Source organism: Passer montanus, unplaced genomic scaffold (assembly GCF_014805655.1).
Source record: "Passer montanus isolate IOZ18808 unplaced genomic scaffold, ASM1480565v1 scaffold3, whole genome shotgun sequence".
Lineage (NCBI taxonomy): Eukaryota > Metazoa > Chordata > Aves > Passeriformes > Passeridae > Passer > Passer montanus.
The window spans coordinates 1,004,229-1,026,951 of record NW_024367707.1 but is presented as its reverse complement, the minus strand read 5'-3'; the positions used below and the strand labels follow the sequence as shown (position 1 = coordinate 1,026,951).

Sequence of the window (22,723 nt, the reverse complement as noted above, 5' to 3'; positions counted from 1 at the left end):
TTGTGCTATTCTACATGTCTCAATTACTCATCTTCTTTTATGACAGCATCAGTTACCATAACAAATTCTGTCACAAGAAAATCACATTACAACGCCCTATGGAGTCCAAGAATACCATGAACACTGTGGATGTGCCTATGGTGAGTGTTTAACCTGTGGAATGAATGTGCCTTTGAAGCGGATTTCTCAATCCTCCACCCTCACTGGACTTTGTTTTTTTACCATGGACTGGTCTAGGAGCATGGACACAATTTTCTTTCAGGCTGCAACCAGTGTGGAAGGGGTAATGTATTGAGTTGTTAAATCACTGATTCCCTCCGCTTTACAATTTTCTGGAGTTACATGAACTAAACTTATGTAGTCTAATCTTTCAAATTCAGCGGCCTTAACCTAAACCAAAATGCATCGTGCAAGTCTATCCAATACAGCATGATGCTTCCTCTGAGATACATGTGGCAATAAGAATAGAAGTAACAGTACAGGGGAAAAAGAAGTTCTCAATATCTTGGCATTCATTTGGACACTGCTGAAATTAACAGGTATCTTATCTGTCAGAGCAGCAAATACTTTGACTGTCACCCACTAATCCCAACATCAATTAAAAACAAAACAAAATTACTTTCAATAAGTGCACGTCTGACATGAAATTGCTGTAGTAACTCTTTGCCCAGTTCTTTGCTTGATGGAATAGCCCCTTGATGAATCCTCCCCAGTGAACACGTTTCCAGCAATTTCAAACCCATTTGCTAAATGACACCCTATTAAAAGGGTTGACAGGCAAGAGAGTAGTTACAGGATTCTGCTCCATCATTTAATCCCCTAAGAGAAGAAAATGGTAATGACCACAATATAGCCTCGAATGGTTTGCACACAAAAAAGACCACAGTTATTATCCAGGCTGTGCAGGATCCAAAAGAAGAGCATATTCCCAGAGCAGAGCCTGACCTCTAATCTTCATCGCACAGGACAGGCTACTGCTAAAGCTAGGAGGAATTGTAGATGCTCATTTCCATCAGTTTTTAGAGAACACCAAAGTCATATTTGTTTTAAAGTCCTGATCATGTCCTCACACTCACTTTGCTGTGGGAGGATGCAGAGCTGTCTTTGGGAGACAGAGCTGACTGCTGGAACGGCACAATTTATGAACTGCCTGGGAAAGCAATCATAGTGCTGCTTCTGGGCTGGGTGATGAATATGCTAATTCAACTTTTCACACATATGGCAAATTAAAATACATCATCACTGGAAACTGCTGTTTCTCAAACATATATAAACAAGAATCAGAGGCTACCTTTTATCCATGACGCACTATCTATGAATTTTCAGTGGTGTTAAAGTAGTGCATCCAAACTGATGAAAGCCTGCTGCTGAATAAGCCACAGTGGCTTCTGCATTTACAGCAACATGCCAATTCAACCTGCTTAACAAAGTTCCAGGCTGAAAAAGTGGCAAGGACTTTTGCCACTTTCACCTGGACTATGAAAGTCTATTGATATAGCTCAGAACTCAGAAAATTCATATTCCCTACCTGAAACCAATATATTGACTAAACCTCTGGTGTATATGCCAATGAAAGATAACATTTCATGGCTTGGCATATGCTATTTCAAGGGATTGAAACTATCCTAGCAGACACAGACAGGCTGTTTGACATATGCTGCACATAGGTTAGGAGTCAGCTACGGTATTGGTCTATATTGAGAATCACAAGCACTGATTCACCTGCCCTGGCTGAAACCAATATATTGACTAAACCTCTGGTGTATATGCCAATGAAAGATAACATTTCATGGCTGGGCATATGCTATTTCAAGGGATTGAAACTATCCTAGCAGACACGGACAGGCTGTTTGACCTATGCTGCACATAGGTTAGGAGTCAGCTATGGTATTGGTACTGATTCACCTTCCCTGGTAACACTGGTAACTTTTGGGATCAATTTCCCCATGAGATAACATTCTTTGGACATATTCTGCTGAGACAGTAGGAGTAGTTCAGGGTAATTAAACCTGTGTCTTCACAGTGAAATACAATGCAAAATGGAATCTTAATTACAGCCTTCAAATAAAAAAATACAACTTTGAAATTGGTATAGTGAGTTGTTTCAAAATCTCTTGTTGTTTCAAGTTGTTTCATGACCTCTTTTTAACAAGACAGTATGTTAAATGAAAATTAAAGAAGAGAATTTATTCACAGGAAAAGAGAAGCACTAAGCAATTTCCCTTTATTTATCAAGACAAGGCAGTGATCTGTAACAAGCCACTATAATAAATTTAAAAGATGAAACTATTTGGCTGCTTTTAATTTCAAACAAACTTTTATGAAATAACTAGATATAAATCTCCATATATATTTAACTTGATAATGGAAAACTACATTTAAATATGTTTTTCAAGTAATTTAGATGTAGAATAGCGTAACTTGTAATGAGAATTCTCAGAGGTGGATCTTATTCATGCACACAGAATCATTAAGTTTAGAAAAGACCTCCATGATCAAGTCCAACCTTTTGATGCCAAAAGATTTTTAGCTTTTTCATTTGTAGCTAGAGAGATAGCTATAGCTTTGTAGAATTTTAATATATAGTTTTAGAGCTTCTAGAACTTTCACACCATTTTTCATATTTTAGAACAATAGCTAACTCTCTCTAATACATTATGTTACACTCTTGAAATTCTGTCTAGTCTTACTGTCAAGAAAAGGATTTCTAACAAGGACATCTTGTTTTACACCAACATTTGAGAGACAAAACAAGAACTCCCTAGAGATACTCCAAGATGCCCAAGGGTAGGTCACCAGGGCAACTGTTGTCCTATTGGGTGTACCTGATAGACTAATTAATTAACCTTATAAAAATTGTAGAAATCCTATATTTCTTGCCTGCATAGCTGTATTTGTGCACCTGAAGGATTTAATTAAAGAACTGCTCTTTATATTAGCACTTTCACATTGTTTGTAAAAGCTTTTCTTCTGATTACAGGCAACACTTTGACCAAACACCACCACTTCAGCTAAACCATGCAGGTAGTGCTTGGAACTTGAACATCTTGAACCCTTTCAGGAATGGTGACTCCAGCACTTCCCGAGGCAGTGTATGACCCCTGACCATCCTGCTGGTGCAAAAATTCTTCCTGATGTCCAACCTGAACCTCCCCTGGCTCAGCCTGAGACCATTTTCTCTTGTCCTGTTGCTGGTTGCCTGGGAGAAGAGACAGACCCTCACATGGATACAATCTCCTTTCAGGTAGCTTGAGAGATCAAACTGAGCCTCTGCAAACATTTCCCCCTTTTAGACAAGTGAATTCCATCTTTCTCCAATAGGGCTGGTGCTGTAAAAACCACCCCATGATCAAAAAGGCCAATGACAACAACCTTAAACCGTGTATTGATCAGGTGTGTTCTCCTGTACCTTTCAGCATTCTTCCCTGCTACCAAAAGGATTGAGGAAAACCACCTCAGTTCTTGTCCCTTCAACCAGCCATCCAGTGCCCTGAAGTCCTTTTTGGTTGCTCTGGAACTTCTTCTCACTGCTGACCTGGACAACCAGAAGTGGGTAATAATCAAAGTCCAGGGAGTCTCTTAATCATGTCTCTTATCTGGACCCCAGGGAGGGAAAAGACTTCTCTGTGGGATGGATCCAGTTTGCATACAGGGTACTCAGTTCCCCTTGGAAGGAGTCACCTACAACATTATCCTCCCTTATTAACACCTATAAATTAAATGTGAAATTCCAGCAAACATTCATACCTATCTTATAAGTTACTATTCCCACACATTAAGAACAAAGCTATAAATAAGTGGTGAGGTTCTGAGTGCCTCATTTTTTCCTCATATGTAAAAAAAAAAAAAAGGGCATTAGGTAGAAAACATTAAGATAGTCCCATTTTCAACAATTCTGATTCTAAAAAAGTGACCTCATTTTTTTCCTTTGACTCAGCTCTGCATATTCCCATTCATGGAGTAGGATAACAAGCTAAACCCCCACAAAGTATGGTCAGAGGAGACTTAATTAAAATACATCAAAGTTCAGCTACCTCACAGTAAGCATCAGATCTTGATGGCAGATCAGAAAATACAGTCAACAACATTCTTTGGAGTCACCTTAGATATTTATTTATACAATATTATTAGAATACATCCAAGATATGCTCTAAACATTTCTGTGGCCATCTTGAATTGGAACACAATCCACTGGGGGAAACAAGCAGTTGCCAGCATTTAAACTTCCTGAATAATGACTTTAATCAATTTAGATAACATTCAAGGAAAGGCAAACTCTTACCACTGTTCTTTTTATGTAACAGATTAAAAGTTTTGATAACTAAAATATTCAGAAAGTTATCTCTACATAGAAATAAAATGCTCAGTGAAAATCTGAATTATAGAATTTAAATACACCTTCCTGTCTTATGGATTTATGAAAAAGATTATAAAATAACCCCCTGAAGTAATTCGATTTAAAGACCACTCCATTAGTGGCCTAGGTCAAAGCAGTGGAAAATTAGTTTATCACTAAAAATTATTCTGTAACTAGTGGACAAAGTTTTATGTACCTGCCTCTAAAAACGCCATTTTAAAGATTAAATAAAATAATTATTTTTTTTCCTATTACATTAACTGTCTGATCTTCTAAGTGTGTGAGAATAAAATTTGATCCCAAGCCCATGTTAGAAGCTATCTTAACACGGAAAAGAATATTGTGAGATACATTCAGCTTTTTAGAGCAAAGTATGCAAACAAAAGACACCTGGTTTTAATGAGAGTCTGCAAAATTGATACAACTACAATTCTTGACCTATGTGGAAAATTTTTGAAATACTATGGAGAGGGAACAATCCTTACACAGAGAAGACCACTACATGAAGGACCTCTTCCTTCTAAAAGTGCAATTTTAGAGTTCATAACCACTATGCAAACCCACAGGTGCAGCCTTTGTGCAGATTGTAAAATATGCTGACATAATATCTTTTAAGACTTGGTGTGTTTTTCATTATTCTGTTCCCTCCAATATGCCTTATTCCTAGTACTAAAAAAGGGAAGGAAAGAGAAGAACAAGGAAATCCTCCACAAAGAAATGGAACTAAGAAGGTCCCAAAATTTAAGTCATGCAAAGTGCCTGAAATTGGAAACCCTACTATTCTGCAGAGTGAAATGCTTTATCCAAAGCATGTTTTCCTGCTGGCTATCAGAAATTTGTGAGCTTCTTCTGTACTTCTGGAGGAGATGAAATACAGTAATTTTTTCCCACACAGAGAAATCACTATCTATCCATTGCAGCTGTCTACCCTGAAAAGGAAATTTCCTGGAGGTACTGAAGATAGATGAAATTATTAGCTGTAGAGACATGACCTGCAGATACAGGATATGAAAAGAATTTGGCTATGGTGGTCATATACTGATAAAGCACAGTTAATCATCCAGTTGGACTGCCAAAAGGTGCAGTCAGAATTCTTTGAGATTGGATGTGATTCAGAATATTTTATTTTGAGACTGGACAGGATGAAAGAGCTGCTCTTGTTTCACCAAGACTGCAGATCCTCTCTTATTTACAGTGCATAATAAAAAAGAGATAATAACAAACCCAAGAGAACTGACAGAGAAAACGGAAATTTGGCAGAAAACAAAAAGAGAAATTCATGGAAGAAAATAAGGGAAGCCCCAATAATTTTACTAATTCTCTCTTAGTATTCTGTGTTCTTAGGTGCTAAATAATAAGAGCTTTGGAGGAAGAAAAGTTATTTGGATCAACACAGTGGCAGATATGGGGTACACCACAAGGACCTTGACTGGCAAGTGAAATTTGGTGATAATTACAAAAATATTGAGCCATGAAATTTCTTCTTGTAAACAGGAAAGAGAAATCAGAATTTATTCTCACTTATTGCATAAATAATGAAGTTTTAGTCAATAAACTGATTTAAAAATAAAAACTTGTGAGGGAAGAATTGACATATTTATTTTACTATCAAAATCTTAGTTGCTTATTATTCTCTTTCTTAGTAATGGCTTAGTTGCAAATTTTCATTCTGTTTTCTAGTTTAGTAAAAGAATAATTTTCAGAGGAGTTTTGGGCTACAAAAAGGAATAAGGAAAGAAATCAAAATTAAAATCTGTTACTAGTCTAGCATTGGTTTGTTGATTGTAATATGTTTTTAGACACGCCCATCTTCTGGTATTAGTCTTCAATAAATAATTTAAAAAGAATGCATGAAGATGTACTTCTACCATTTATCTTCCAACAGTTTCACTGCAAGGAACAGCAAAGACTGCTCCAGTACATTACTTCAACAGCAGAAGCAGAGGTAGATTTGAGTGAATAGAATTTACGTTCATATAGTATGGAAAGAATGCTGTTAGCTCATTTTCAACTGCCTTGTTTTCAAATTAAAATGGAGAAGTTATATCCACACTCTGAGTGGTGACACGTTTTGTTTTAATTTCCATAAATAAGTATGTTCTCAGAAGCTGATATTTTTAGAATCACAGCCATTGTTTTCATCTGGGAAAAATAAAATTCTTATCACAAAGAATGAAAAGAACTAGTAAGCAAATGTTATTGAGCTGGGCCCAGGCTTACATGGATGTATTGGGCATAGCTGGGATGAACCTAACTTTCCTCACAGCAGCCTGGATAGCACTGTTTTGCATTTTCCACGAGAGATGTGTGGATAACACGCAGGCATCTTTTAGCTGTTCCTGAGTAGCACTGACACAAACTCAAGGCCTTCTCTGTTTCTCTTGCTGCTCCACTAGGCTGGAGGTGCATAACAAACTGGGAGGGGACACAGTGGCAACAGCTGACCCCAACTGACCAAAGGGACACCCCAGACCATACAACCTAATACTTAGCAATAAAGACTGTGGAGAAGGATGAACGAGCAACATCTGGAGTAAAAGTACTTGTCTTTCCAAGCAACTATTTCTCGCTAATTCCAGCTTTCCTGGAAATGGTTGAACACCTTCCTCACCTTGGGAACTGTTGAATGAATTCCTTCATTGCTTTGCTTGCATGGGCAGGTTTGTTTTGCCTGTTAAACTATCTTTATCTTGTTGCAAAGGTTTCATACCTTCTTGGTGATTTTCATAGGCAGCTTCTCACAGCACTAACTTCTTCTCTGCACAACCAACAAACTTCATCTCACCAACCAGCCAACCTACTCTTTTATAATAGACATCCTAATTGGACCTAGCTGTGGCCTATTAAGAGCAGGCCTGCTCCTAATTCTTGGTAATTAGTGCAGCTGTAACTCCTTAGGGGTGAAATTACCTTCATCACTATCTCTATTCTCCTACATTTTATCTAGCCACATTATCTCAACCCACCAGTCTTCTCATCTTTGCTCTTATGGTTCCTTTACCTATCCTCACTGGGAAGGTAAGGATGGGAAGGGGGCAGGTGGTGAGCAAGCAGCTGTGTGGGGCTGAGCTGCCTGCCATCATTAACCCATAGCAACTGTTTAGAAAGTATTCCCACCTGCCCTATCAAGCATCTTGAAATGCAAAATTTTTCCAGTGAAAAGCACTGACTCTCTTTGCAAGAGCATCTCACAAGAGTTAAGCTTTACAGAACTATACCCAGTCTCAAAGCTGCCTTTACTTGGAAGTTTGCACAAAATCTGCAACAGGATTGAGTTCCATATTATCACTAACTTTAGTGTGAGAAAGAACTAAGATCACTTTAGCCACAAATTTTTATTTTAACTCAAATAGTGAAAAATAAACCAATTTTTGCTCAAATATCAGCCAAAATAATATCAGCCAAATCAAACATTCAAATATTTATCAGGTAGGAAAACTTTTTATTGTTTCCAATGTACAAAAGACTATGAAGACATACATTGCCTGTTTCTGATATTTATTACATAGCAATCAATTCAAAGCAAATGAAGCCAAAGCTAAAAGGACCTTGTGGAGCTGTAAGTGTTCATTTGAATGAGCTCTTCTTCAGATTCCAGTATTTTAAATTGCTTGTGATAAGTAGAGAAAAAAACATAGTCTTACAAAATAAGAGTTACTGTTTCAGAAATAATATGCTATTTTCAAGAATATATCCAAGGCCTTTCAATAACTGTGTTTTGAAAAGATAGAATATTTTCTGTTAAGAATAGAACATATGAAAAAGATAGTGAGAATGTTAGAAAACTGTTTTGTTGAATAGGAGAGGAAATTCCCTATCTTAGAAAACATAACTACACTGAAGAAAGCTACAGTTTTGGTAATAACTTCACTAGAGCCTTGGTAAACCACCCTGTCATTTCTCTAAGTTCGCTTTTGTATTTATTTGTTTGCTTATATTAAGAACACTTTGAACAGTACCTGAGCTGTTATCAGTAGAACAAGGAGGAAGCCAAAAAACCAAAGCTGAGGTCCTAGCTCACTGACTTCTAACCAACTCACCCACACCTCTAAAAAGCTTATGCTTTCAACAATGAAATCACATCTTGATTTATTATCCACTATTTCCAATAAAAACAGTACTATTACACATCAAATATTTGATCACCTTTCAAAAATCTTTCACTTCCTGAGACACTGGGACGCAGTGTTTGCAATCCATCCTTATGGCTGCAAAGTCTGTTATATATTAAAAGGATTACTCATTGGAAAAGTTTTGCCATATTTTTATAAGCCACCTGCAGCTAATATTGTTTAATATTCTAGCAATTGGAATAGATTTCTTCAGAAGATATTTGGACACACTGTTTAAACTTTAAATACTCAAAGCTCACCAAAAAAAAAAACATTGATTGGGTTCCTCCTTGAAGTCCCATAAGAAAATTTCAGGAAAGAGCCATAACTGATTTATGCACAGAATATCAAGATATAGGTAGTTTAAATTTCATCATCAGAAGTTTTTCCATTTCAGCCTTTTGCCAAATCAGGTGCTGATGCCAGAATATGAGACAGATCTCTGATGTACACGTTCCTAATGTGCTCTTATAGTCAAACTACACTACCTCTTATTGTATATAAAACTATTCTTTCAAAAGTATGTTCGCAAAATGAAAAGGTAAAAGAATCAGTAAAGTGTAAAAATCTGACTTATCTGGGCCTAGATTGTCAAGAAAAAACTGACAAATGATGACTGATGGACAAAAAATACAGCAATGTCCATTTGGCATTTTCATTCTCTTCTGTGAAGCAATTTTCTTTTATTTATCTAGAATTAGGTTTGCTAGTCCTCAACCTTGCTCTTCTGCTCTAACTTAAGGTTGTCAAGTATATAATGAAGTGACTGACAAGAGCTGACAGCCTTCTTATTGTCATTCAAAGTTATGAAAGAAAAAAATCCAAATACATGTTACTTTTTAAAAATAAAGAGTTATTATTTTCTTTTTAAGGATGGTCAGTTTTCATCTGCCAAAAAATAAACTAATTATGCTATTTAAAATATATGAAAAGTGACCACCACAGAGAGTAAACAGATATAAATTCTACACTCAGAAAGAGTTTGAAGCAGTATAAGCAAATGTCAAGGCTGTATATGCCTTGGAAAAGGACTCAAGTGTAAAGGAGCACAGGAGGAGTGATGAGCCAGAGGTAAGGAGGGAGTAGAGGGAAAAGACTGGGAAAGTGAGTAATCAGGCACAAAGGACCATTGAGATTGCGAGAGGATTAGGAGTCAAAGGTGGCTAGAAAATATTAAGTGGTTTGTTATATTGTCTGGAGAAGATGATCTGAAAGGGTCAGCAGGGTTTTCAGTGAGCTAGCAGCAAAAAACATGAATTTCTGCATTCCGCCAACTCACTTCCTATCCAGAAGTGTCATTTCTCCATCCATTCCTTAAATAGGACTTGCGTTTCTGTCCATCTTTTCAAAGTCCTCAACATCTATAATGACTTAAATCTGTCACAGTCATCCTGGAAAATGGTTTTCCAGGGGAAATGGCAGTGCTGAAGCACAGACCAGAAATAATTCCCAGAAAGCACAGTTTTAACATTTTCCTATGGTTAGAAGGAGGGATAATGACTCCTAAGGCTTTTAGCAGGTAGGAGGAGCAGGCAGTACCACCTCCCTCCTCTCCTCTGTGACCTCTCCCTATACCCTTCCTTCCATCCCACACATCCTGAGCTCTCCTGCAGAGGAAAGGAGCACCAAGTGCAGACATTGGTGGAAAATGAAGGATGGGGTTGTCTCCTCAGGTTGGAATAGAGCAGCTTCAGCTCCTCTTTGAACAGCAGGAGAACTGGAATCAAGCTGAGCATCCCAGGCCATTTGGTCCTAAAAAGAGTAAATCATTGCAGTGGCAAAGAATTTCTGAAAGTATTAAATGTAAATGGACCCCATGGAAATGCACACAATGGTAATATGCAACATATTAACATAAAGTCCAGAAATGCAAAAGAAGAAAACCTAAACACTGTTTACTTGATGTGTGCCTTTACTACACTGTGTAGCTTGTTCAACCAAACAGAGAGGAATATAGAATAAGAATGGGCAAATATCTGTATTTTAATTTCCTTATAAGAAGTTTTTTATGTACTTTCTACATTTGCTGCTGCTGACCAAAGGAAAAAAAAGAAAAAAGATAAAAAGTCAGAGAAAAAAAAGTTTCTGTTTTTCATAAACTTTGACACTAAATAGTTGTTAATAATAATAACAGTTTCCACCAATTTAAGATTATTTCTACAATCAAAAATTATTGATTTTAAGAATATAATAGATAACTAAGAAGGTGAAACACCATTTAAAATGTAGAATATATAAAATATATAGAATATATAGAATATAGAATTCATCCTTTGTTTTCTGGACTACAGTAGTCAAACCTCAAAATTAAAGTACACCAATCCTTGGCAAGATTAGAGTTTGTTCCAGGGCTTTTTTAAACACTAAAAAATTACTGTTCAATTTCTTCTATTTCATTTTTGTTCTTTCAAAATATTGTATTTGAAGTAGGAATTCACTAAATAAAATCTCACTGTCTCAGAAACTTAAAATGTTTCAGACTAAAAAAAATTTGAAAATATTATTAAATGAAGAGTTCTATTAGTAATAAAACATATCAGAAATACTACATACTTATTTTCTAGGTTAACTAAGGTGTTTCTGGACTGCATGATGGAAGAGCAAGAGAAAACAAGTTTTATTATGCTAATTGAGCAGGGCTGAAGAAATCTGTGAATCTAAATTTTTCAGACTTCGACAGTTTGACTTCATAAAAATACTGACCCTTAGATTTCAAACACTAAATGGGAAAGTAAATAGTCCACAGTAACAGCTAAAATTTATGAGCAGCTAAAATCATATAAGCATTAGTCTATTTGTAAGCTTTTCTTAGCTTACTAGACAACACACTTTTCATTCTTTACGTATTTGGGTTTCTAAAATTGTTTTTGGCTAATAGTATCTTGTTGACTACATCACAACACAATAAAACAGCTTTACTACGTACATATTAGAAAGAAGTTGGATTTTTTTTGGCTGTAAAAAAGCTTTTAACTCACACTTAAAGTATTTTTCTAAAGCCTTAGTACACCACAAATGTTACATGGACTACATTTAAAAAGTGCAATCTGACTGTAACAGATTGCAAAATGTTAATTTTATCTTAGTCACAGTTGCAGCAGGTTGTAATAAGAAAGCTTTTACTTCTGATATGTCTTATCAAGTAATTTTGATTTTTATATACTTAAGAAAACCCCATTATTCTCATTCTGTTCTTCAAAATACAGCATGAATTTAAACATGCTTTGACGCTTTCTAGTGTTCTTCCTGTAAGCAAGACATCTGTCAATCTCTAATCAAAACTCTCAATGACTTGAGGTCCTGTCATACACAGAATTGGGATTGAACAGGACTATCAGGAAATAAATATTTAGAGGAAAAGAAAACTGGGATAAAGCAAGAAAAAAGGTTGGTTAGATTTTCTGAAGGTATTTTCTTATGCTGTCAACTAAAGCAGCATCACTTCTAAGATCCCCCTTTTTTTCTTGCAACTGAAATAAACAAATCTCAACAGAACAGTCAGTAGGATGATGTAAAGGTCAGTATTTGCACAACTTCCTTGAGCCATAACTTTGGAGCTCCACAGATTGTTGATGCCGTAGGCAAAGCTGTTTCAAAGTGTAAAGTATAGGTCTATATCCACATGTTCAGAATAAGGTATCCCTAAAAGGTTTAAGTATATTAAATCTGGATGACTGGATCAGAATAAACAAATTTCAAAGTGTTCATGTATGTCCTTAAATGTTCCATTAAGGAGACAATGAAGAAGCGACTATAACTTCCATCATAGCAACATTTGCCACCTACATAGACTCTGATTATCTGACTTAGCCAAAAAAAAGCTTGTGATTAAAGATAACCACATTATTACCAAGAGCAAAAAATAATTGCTTTGACCACTACAATAATTTTTTTTGAACTAATACTAGTTAGATACTCCATATTTGCTTTCTTGTCTGAATTAGAAAAACAGTACTGATGGTGAACAAAGAGGGTTTAGTAATTACTGTTTATTAATACAGTATTGGCCCTCTCTCTAGTTTGGCAAACAAAGCAGTGACAGAAAGATGGAGATAAATAAACTCAGCTGAGGAAAAATGTGCAGGTTTTTAACTCAACCATTGAAGTAATTTACCAGGAGATGTGGATGACTGTTCATATGTGGAAATTAGAAACCGGTCTTGGTTGGTTTGATTTAATCTTGGATTTTTAAAAAATTATTATTTTTGAGAGAGGTGTGTTGCAGTTCAAGCAGAAAATAAGCCAGAAAATAGAAAGGATGACTTTATAAAGTAGGTCTGACTGGATGACCAGAGTAGTATCTTCTGACCTTTCACTGAACCAACGATACTAATGCTATGCATATCTCAGAGACGAGAAATTGTTGACTGTTCAAAGTCAGCTGCAGTGTTGCCATACCACATGCAGGATTTGTAACTGTTTTTGTATAAATGTTTCATATAATATCTTAGTAGCCCAGCAATATTTGTGGGCTTGTTTTAGTGGGTCTTTTTAATATTAATATCTTGGGGAAAAACACCCCAGCAAAATGTTTGTCAGTCATGTCTAGGTTAAAGAGACCATCCTATTAGAAGTTCATGGATGTCCACATTTCAGTAATTGCTACACTGCTTTCTCCGCTGTTAAATCTACTATCTCCTGCTGTTAGATAGATATCCCACACATTTCTAGCTTAAAATACTGCCAAAGTACCCTGGGAAATGTATAGCAAAATACTGTGAAATTGGCACAGACTTGAAAGAAGCAAGGCTACCCTTAGAGAGCCCAAGTAGCAAGAAGAAAATTGGAGATAGTGTTGTGTAGGGTCAGGAACCAGGCAGATCTGAAAATGCTAAATAAAACTTCCTCATGTCAACATTCCTTCACTGACAGACAGTATTTCATATCACCCATGTTATCCTGCAGAGCCTCAGGTTTACACAGAGGGGATATGGTTGCATTAAGAGTTGAAAAGCAGCCATCACTTCCTAGGACTCAGGTTTACTTATATGAATAAAGATTGTGGCACTGCAACCAGCAAACCCTTGGTATCTGAATGTGCAGGAGTTAGAAAATGCACATCTTTAGCTGTAGATATTTTATTCACAGAGGAAGAAAAATAGCTAAGAAAAATAAAGTTGATCAACATAAATTGAAAGCAGGAGCAGGAAAATCAAGGCATTACATAATCAATAGTATTGAGAGAACTTACTGATTGATAAAAAAGTACCGCCATGTAAAAAACAATGACATAGTAAGAGCTGAGCTTCAGTATGTCATTGGTGAAAGGTTCTCCTGCCATGGCTGCATCCACTGACTGTGGCTGTAACACCCACAGCTTAGACACCAGTGCTGGCAGAGGCTGTATCGTAAACAGAGCTGTTCTGTTAACTACTCCAGTCTTTTTCCATGCTATAATGTAAACAACTGCTGTACTATTTCCTTGGCACCATTTTGTAAAATTGGAAATTCATGATGATACCATCTAAGTTTGTGAAGTATGAATACTAAATCATGCAAAACAGCTATCAGAATGAGGGTAAACCCAGGTCAAAGAACAAACCCAGACAGAGTCATACTGTCAAGCTTGGGAACCAGAGTTGTAAAAGACACAATATGGGATATATTCTACATGCATGAAAAGCTGGTAAACTGCAAACCTGGAAGTGTTCCAGTGCTTATAAGTAGCAGAGGAGTCAAGACTTTCTCATAGATGCAGATTTCATGCCTTCCCCATGTGTATACATGAGTATTTCACAGGTGCAGTCTACATATTATGCTATTGCTGGAAATGATCACGTCAATGTGGTAAAAAAAATATTCAACACAAAAACAAAGATCTATCCTAATACTTTACAGTTGTAGCTTGCAAATATGCATTTTAATGTTGATTTATTTGGATAGTTTCTTAAATTAAAACCAAAAATTATATTTGACAGTTTATAGAAGAAAACTGTAATTAAGGATGAAAATAATGACTAAAGCAAACACTAGTACAGAGGCTTTCTACATCCTGGGAAGAAGAATCCTTTCTCTACTCTTAGTCAATACATACCTTTCTTATGTATTGAGAAACGAGTATGATTTTTGACACCATTGCTAAAATTTGTCATGCTTAACTGAGGATGAGGGTCCTAATTGTGGCACTACAGCCTCTAAATTGTGGCCAAGAAAATTATGAAGACAAATCATAGTGGCATAAAATATGTTAGGGTTTATCGAGCCATACTGTAATTCTTTTAACTAAGTCTAGAGTTATGATAGCAGAATGAGCTGAAAGGAAAAAAGAAAATCAGCAGGAAATGTATCTTATAGTAAAAGCTGTTGCAAAGTACATGATGCTTTCTGGGACTGAATATCTAAAAAGTTTGTTTCTACAATTTAATACTGTTCACATTTTTCTTAACACTTTTTTGCTGCTTTTTAAAGTGACATTTGTACATACTTTAGAAGCTAAGATGTTGCCCAAAACCTCAAATGACAGAATATTTCAGAGATTGTAGGACTACAAAGTCACCTGGTATGTACCCTGGTCACCACAATGTCTTACTCCACATGGGTGACCACGGAACATTCTGGACTTGTACAATCTCTTTATGTCTGCCTCTTCTATTCTTCTGTTTCCTAATTGCATTACTGTGAAGCAGGAAAGAGCCTGTCTCTCTATGTACATTTTTACTAAACTTGGGATTCAAGTACAGAAAACAACAGGTATTAAGCATCTGGAACCATGAACTATTTAGCCAATGAACATTAATTCCTTTGGTTGCAAGAGTCTTTAAATAGTGAGAAGTTTTAAATGAACTTGGGGCCCCCACCATTGAGATGTCCATGGTGAAGGAAGACCAACAGGACACTGTTGGGTCCATGGGTGGTGCTATCTTCTGCTCAACCTGTCTCTGTCTCTTCCTCTTGCTCTCTCTGTCCCATCTCTTTTCTCTTTCATTCTATCTCTCTACCTCACCTTTTACAGTTAAATAAAATCTGTATTTTTGACTTTAGCATATGATCATGTTTGCACCTTAATTTGGGTACAGACATCTCTCAATAATCGGATCTTAACAACTCTTATTTTAGTATAACTAATTTTCATCCTTCCCTGATTTTTAATGTGGTGACAGAAGTAATAAACTAAAAAGGGAGAGGGCATATGCTCAAGTTATTCAGCATAACTACGCACATCATTAAATTGTGAGCTTTGCTTCCAGCATGGGACAAACTGCAAGGTCTGAGGCAATGCCCAGGCATGGGCAGGGATTAGCATCAGCCACACATACAGAAAGAGAAGCTTTGGATGCAACTGTGTTCTTGGGGGAGTTGAGATTGTTACTGAAGGGATGCAAACTGTGCTGCACCTGTTAACCTCTAGGCCAGGAAATGGTCCTGGGCAGTTATAATTATTAACAGAGATGTAGTTTTAAGAGCTATAGGATGGATTTTAATTGCTCTACCTGTCACCAAGCCCAATTGTGTATTGTGCCTTCAAAGTTTTACTTTGTCAAGTTCTTTGTAACACATAGTAATTTTGCCTTTGGTTGCACCTTTTTTACTCTCATAGAATTACTTTTGTGCCACCATTAAAGGTTAACACTGCTGGAGATTTTATTAACTTTTTCTTCTAAGTAAATTTAAGGGTCTTCTAATCTCTTTTAAATAGCTGATTTTTGCAGGTGGAAAAAAGTTATGAACTTTTAAACTGATATTAATTCAGAGAATATGAAAGTTATCAGTGTGAGTTGTGAAAATGAAATTCCCAGATATTCTCCTTTATATACTTATTATGCATGTATTATATAGATCAATATTAGTTAAAAGGCTAAATCAGATTATCTGATAAGGACCTACATTTATCATTTTCCTTGATTTATGGAAGAAAATTCAATGATAACTATCAGATTAGAGTTGCATGTCAGAAGCAAAGGTTGCTATGGTTTTGAGAGAAAGAAATCACTGTATTTTGGAATATTCTTTCAGAATACCGATAATTGGTATTTTAGATACACTTTACTTTTTGTATCAATTTTGAATTTCAGCTACCACAAATTTCTGTAATTGAAATTTACTAAATATAAGTAAAAATGCAAGAGACTTGCTTTAAAACAGGCATATTACTTCAACATAGTATTGCTAAAAAGCTAAAGACACACCAGACATGCATTTAAAATAAACACATATCCACATCCTCTTTCTTGTCTACCTATCCAACCACACATGTTCTTATCATTTATTTCAACTTGCTTCTGAGTTCAGAAAATTTCCAACACTCAATATTTTGTGGCTTTTAGAAATTAATAACCTTACAATACTTAAAGATTTTACCTACTCATGCTAATTTTGGAACCCTTTTTCTGAGAAACAAACTTAGAAAACAAAAGAGTTGGGAGAGGACTTAATGGCTGAGGAGAAAAGAGAATTTTGCCTTGTAGACTGAGTAAGAGTATGAAGAACATTGATGGAAATTTCATAAAAACGATGTCTCAAATTAAATTAAAATTAAAATTGCAAGCCATTACCTCAAATCCTATAATCAAAGTAGTCTGGTTTTCCTGAGGACTTACATAAACCTAGTCTTTTTCACTCCAGTGCAATATTTACAAGTGTGATGGACAGTTTTAAACTTCTGCTTCACAGCTTCCAAGCTTTTAAAATGTCCAAAAAGATTATTTGTAAAATTTTGTATCCAGTCTCTTTTCTAAGAATTTTATCACTGTGCTTTTCATTCTACTAGGTGACCATAAGTGTCACTCTTGTTTCTGAGAAAAGGAGTTATGAAATATGATAGGAGATACTTTACTGTTTTTTGGATATTGGTGAAGACATTAAAATGGTTGTAGAATAAATGTTGAATATTTATAGAGCATCTGGGAATACCAGAACAAAGGACACATTCTTTCCATAGGTAGGATACATATCTTTACTTTTTTAAAGGTACACATTAGCCATAGCAATTTAAATTAATTTAAATTGCAATTAGGATAGCAATTTAAAAACATACATAAATATAAACATTTCAACAATGATTTGAGAGGGTGTGTATGTCCAGGTTTGACCCAGTGTAGGACAGACAGTGTGTTAGCATGTGTCTGAATGTTTGAAGTTGAGTGTAAAATTGAGCACTGTCAAGAATAAGCTGCTTTCCTAAATTATATCTACTTATTCTTAATGTGTTTTGTAGTTATTAATGGTCATACTCTGCTAAATCTTAGAAAAAGGGTTCTGAGGATATAATCTGTCTTCAGAGATAATTAATTGTCTTAAATGTAGAAGTTTCTCTCTGTAAAAGAAACCTACAGTCTGAATAAACCTAATTCAACATCTTAAAGAAGTTAAATCTATGTCTTTTAAAAGCAATCAACACAGATAAAATGCAGATAAGAAGGAAATACACTTCATATGATTACTGTCCTTATAATAGTAGTAGTCCTTATAGTCTGTAAAATCCTTATAATCACAGCTAAGTGATCGACAACCAAAACTGGTACAACCTCTGCAGGACATTGATATGAATTTATCTGTGAAAGAAATATGGTGGAGTCTTTCACAGAGAGAAAGGGTATATGAGTTTCTTTGGAGCTCTTAATTGTCCCTCTGCCTCTCAGGGCATACATGACTTCCTCCCTCTACTTCAGGACTTCACATTTTAATTTTTTTTTCTTTTTTTTCCCTGTTCTTTCAGCCATTTCTCAGAAATATTCTAGTCACATCACCACAAGATGGAAGAGCCAAGCAGAACATTTCACTCACAATAGGTATGGAAAAAAATAATCCTATAATTTGTAGAAATTTAGCCCTATTTTCGTTTTATATAAAATTCAATGGTGGAATCATTCCAGAAATACAGGAACATAATAGAAAAATTTTGAACCACCTAAAAGTTTTTGTTAAATTACACAAGATAAGTAGTTAGTTTTCTTGAAACCAAAATTCCATCAGTCATTCAGTACATATAATGACATTTGCAAAAAGCTACACTAATTTTATCCTTTAGAAAGGGAACAAATGCTATTGCTGAACTCATTCTGTCAATTATAGGACTGCAGAGGACTTGAGATTCAGTGTTTTATATCATGTGATTGTGTGGCTTAAAAAGTGTTTGGGCATTAAACCAGTTCCTTAACAGAAACTAAGTTAAAGTAAACTTCATAAACATGCTCTGCAAAACCATACATCTTCAGGAGCAGGTATTATTCAATTTCTTTGCAAAACAAGAAAATTTTGAATATTTAAATTTTTTTTCACTTTCCACTGAAAATTGCACCATCAAATTGATACAAAAAATCCCTCAGTGTCGTCTGTTTAATCTTCACCTATGTGAACAAGATGCTGAGCTACTATAAACTCTAACCTCAGAGATTTAGATTATCTATTGTACTTTAAATATTTTCTTAGTTTATTTCAAGTCCATGTATGCATAGAAAAAGGGCAAGGCCAAAAAATCTAAGTGTACATCCAGCAGACCAGTTGATTCTAGAGAGTATTTTTCAGCCTTAATTCCTCTAGCCTCAGTCAACCCATACACAGGCATCTTTTTTACACTTAAATACATATCAAAGACCAGATTACAAATATTTTTCTCACAGTTATTAGATAATCTCCTTTATGGATTCTGGAGTGTTACGTGTGCACTTAAATATCTTTCCTTGCAATATCAGAATTGCATTATGGTCCTAAATATTCTGATTTTCCTATAGTCATAATAGCTTTAATGAAATAGCTTTAATGGTTCAACACTGATATAATTAATTTTAGTTCACTTTATATTAAAATTTGATGCATTGACTGTTGGAGCTATTGTTTCATGTATATAATATGGCAAAAATAATAGGTTATACTTATATATCATCTTGAAACCATTAGTTCTAATCAGCTCTCTCACTAGAAACCATTCAGCAGAAAATAAAAGGTTTCCTTAATTCACAGAGCTTTGAACTTCTGGGAACTGTTGCTGACTTCTGCCTTGAAGTTACATCATTAATAAACACTATACAGCTTATGTTGCAACTGAATTTTTGACCACTAAGTACTCCAGTACTTTTTTAAAATTGGGGAAAATTTACCTTAATATCAAAGGCTCCTGGCTGACCCACTTTGTTGTAAAGCTCTAGCTGGTTCTTGACAGGCGCCACCCACAGTATCACCTGATTTAGCTGTTGATCAAGTTCAACAAAATCCTTTAGTAGAATCTCTATTTCTTTTTGTTTTTCTGGAAGATCTTTGGACACCTGAAAAAATACCAGAAGCCATTGTTTTAGTGAAAAAGCCATGAAAAAACTACAAAACAATTTAATGCTACACATGTATACATTTATATAAAATGTTAAAATACAAGTTTTATATACTTGAAGAAAAGAGACAGTAGACCCAACAATCAAATTATTATGGCAGGTATCTTGAAATCCAGTTGAAATACAATCTGTCCTAAAAAAACCCAGGGAAAAAAAAAAACAAACAAAAAAACACCCACAAAACAAACAAAAAACGCCAAACCAAACCAAAAACAAAACAAAAAACCCCCAGAAAACCCCCTCCCCAAAAAACAACAAAAAAAACCAAAACCAAAACACACATACAAAAACCCAAAATAAAATTAAAAAAAAAATCAAACCTTACCATAAGTCTTTTCAGTATTTTTAGTAAAAAAAAAAAAAAACCAAAACCAAAACACACAAAAAAAAACCCCAAATAAAATTAAAAAAAAAATCAACCCTTACCATAAGTCTTTTCAGTTTTTTTAGTAAAAAAAAAAAAAAGTTGTTTCTATATAGTAATTGTTTGAAAGCTCATTTTTAATCAGGAAATAAAATTGAAAGCATTAAATTGATCACTTTAATTATAGCTAACCTTTCTTGACATCTTAAATGTACATATTTATAAGCATGTGTTTTCTTATAAGGTGTCTAGAGTTGCCAATTGGATCTGTGGATGCATAAACAGATACACACAGTAAAGAAAAATAATGCAGAAATATATCATCCATGCAGATCAGGCAACTTGGTTCTCTGATTTGCATTCAAAGCAGTCAGATTTTTAACTAAGCACATTCTTCTATGCCAACAATATTAGAAATTAAGAATCAGTGAATGGCACAGTTCAAATCCATCTCTGAAGCACTTGGGGTAAACGTAGGAACAGGCTGGCAATAAATAAGCCAACAAAAGCTCCATGCTGTCCTTCTCAGACTGTTTTCTGCAGCTAGAGAGGTGAAGTGTCATAACTCTACACCATGGGCAACATTGCAAACATACCCTAGGGGAGAAACCATCTGTACTTTCAAAAAAAAAACCCCAAAAGCAGCAAATATAGGGCATGGGCAGATACAGAACTATAGTGGTTCATCAGTAAAATCAGCCAAGAAATGTGGTTAGTTTTCCATATCACGAAAAGTAAGGTTTGCTAATGTTCATTTTTTAAAGCATATTTTTTACCAAAGTGACCCTCTTAAAAGTGGTAAAACAGGAGATTTCTGTGACACACAATATAAAATACATTCCCTGTAAAGTTAAGCAGCATTAATGGCAGTATTATTATCATATTGCCCAGCTACAAAAGTATTAGTATCTTGTACTTCTAATCCCTGAAATTTTTCAGAAGACAATAAATCCAAACTCAGTCATGTTAGCCATATATTACTACATTGACTCCACTGTTCATTATAGACACCTCTTAACACCCTACATAATAAAGACTGATCCATGAAGCAAATTACTTTTACTGTCTTCCTAATATTTCGAAATATAATTTAAAAATCTGCTTTTCCAGAATGTCCCCAGAAAAGAAAGAAAAAAATTAAAAATGTATTCATTTCCCTTATGTGTTAACTCAAAATTTATGCAGACCTTGGCCTAATTTCATACAAGATTAGTTTCATCTTTCTTACAACTTTTGAATGTTAATCTCTAATGTTTACTAGCTTTAATATTAATGTAAATAAGTTCCACAGAAATACAACTGAAAGCAAATAGGTAGTCATAGGCAGATAAAAATCCAAGCTGACTTCTGAAGATCTGAAATTTAAATTAATCTGCTTCCAATCAACATTAATCAAACATTTTTGGGTGTAATACAGGAGAGAGAAAAAAAATTGTAGAGGTTTTGGGGAGAGGAAGAGAAATATATAACCAATTATATACTAAGGCATAGTCCATCCAAAGCAGCAGAAGATGAATTATTAAGTTTTGGTGACAGGCTGTACTTCAGCCACTGTTTTCAAAATATTTATTTATCCCACCTATGATGAGAGGTAAACTGTAATTTAAACAAATGCAGCCTCTTCTTACAAACTGTCTCCTGCTCTAAAATTATAGCACAAATATAGGATTATAATATTTTTAATATAGAAATAAAGAAATCTATTGAATCAGTTAATTATATATGGTAGTGTCATCTAATTTTCCCACAGAGACAAAAAGAACAACAGCAAATAAATAAAAAAACTTTTACCAACTCAGGGGTTGGGCTAGGTTAGGGCTACACCTCAGTGTTTAACAAGGCAATTCCTTGTAAAATCCAAGTAATGTGTCACATGCCATTGTGTGGGAATCAGAGCCTTAGATTCTAGTTATCAGGGATTTCATTTGCCAGCTCATTGTGGTTTGTTTGGGATTTTTTGTATGCTCTGGCATAAAGCCATCAAGCTGGCTAATCAAATTAGAGCCTGATGAGTTTAAGGTAATTACAAGTCTGCCTATCAAGCCAAGGTACTGTTGCAGACTGTCTCCTGGGAGACAGCTTGTTTCCTGAGCTAATTCTGCAGCTCACCAGAAGCATAAATTGGAAAACCTCCACGGAGTAATGGACATGGACATGATGACTGGCTGTTCAGATTGATGCCCTTTCTGTGGCAGAGTGCATGTGGAGATGGGGCCCTCCAGAATCTTCCCTACTGTTTTACTCACAGTCCTTCCAGCTTGCTCTTCACAACTCCAGGATCTACACCCCTGAGGTGGGATTCCAGTGCTGGTGGGAGCTACAACAGTCCCACAGCTGTTGTTTCTGGGCTTTCTGAATGAGTTGGCAGAAGTTCTTGGATGCCTCCAGGGAGGAATGAGCCCAAGACAGTGTCCCATTTCAGTACTCTCTTTTACATTTTTGCTTTGGGCCCCATCTTCCTTTTATTTGCTTGTTGTCTTGGGGTAATGATCCAGTGTTTACTTACTTTCATTTCTTTGATATCTTATGTCTTTCCCTCCTATCTAAGACTGCTAAGTTTTATCAGATGATGGCTGAAGTTCTTTTCTAAGAGTGACAACCAATAGGAACAGTGGCCATAAGGCAA

At 35.4% G+C, this 22,723-nt stretch overlaps 1 protein-coding gene across 6 annotated transcripts in view; it reads right to left on the bottom strand.

Annotated features, from left to right (window-relative positions):
* Positions 1–22,723, bottom strand: part of DMD (dystrophin) — a 1,159,435-nt gene that overhangs the window by 346,179 nt on the left and 790,533 nt on the right. For all 6 annotated transcript variants that reach the window (XM_039714180.1, XM_039714179.1, XM_039714182.1 and 3 more), the window contains one exon: positions 19,506–19,670. In XM_039714180.1, coding sequence (XP_039570114.1) covers positions 19,506–19,670 — 165 coding nt within the window. The remainder of the gene's footprint in view (positions 1–19,505; positions 19,671–22,723) is intronic.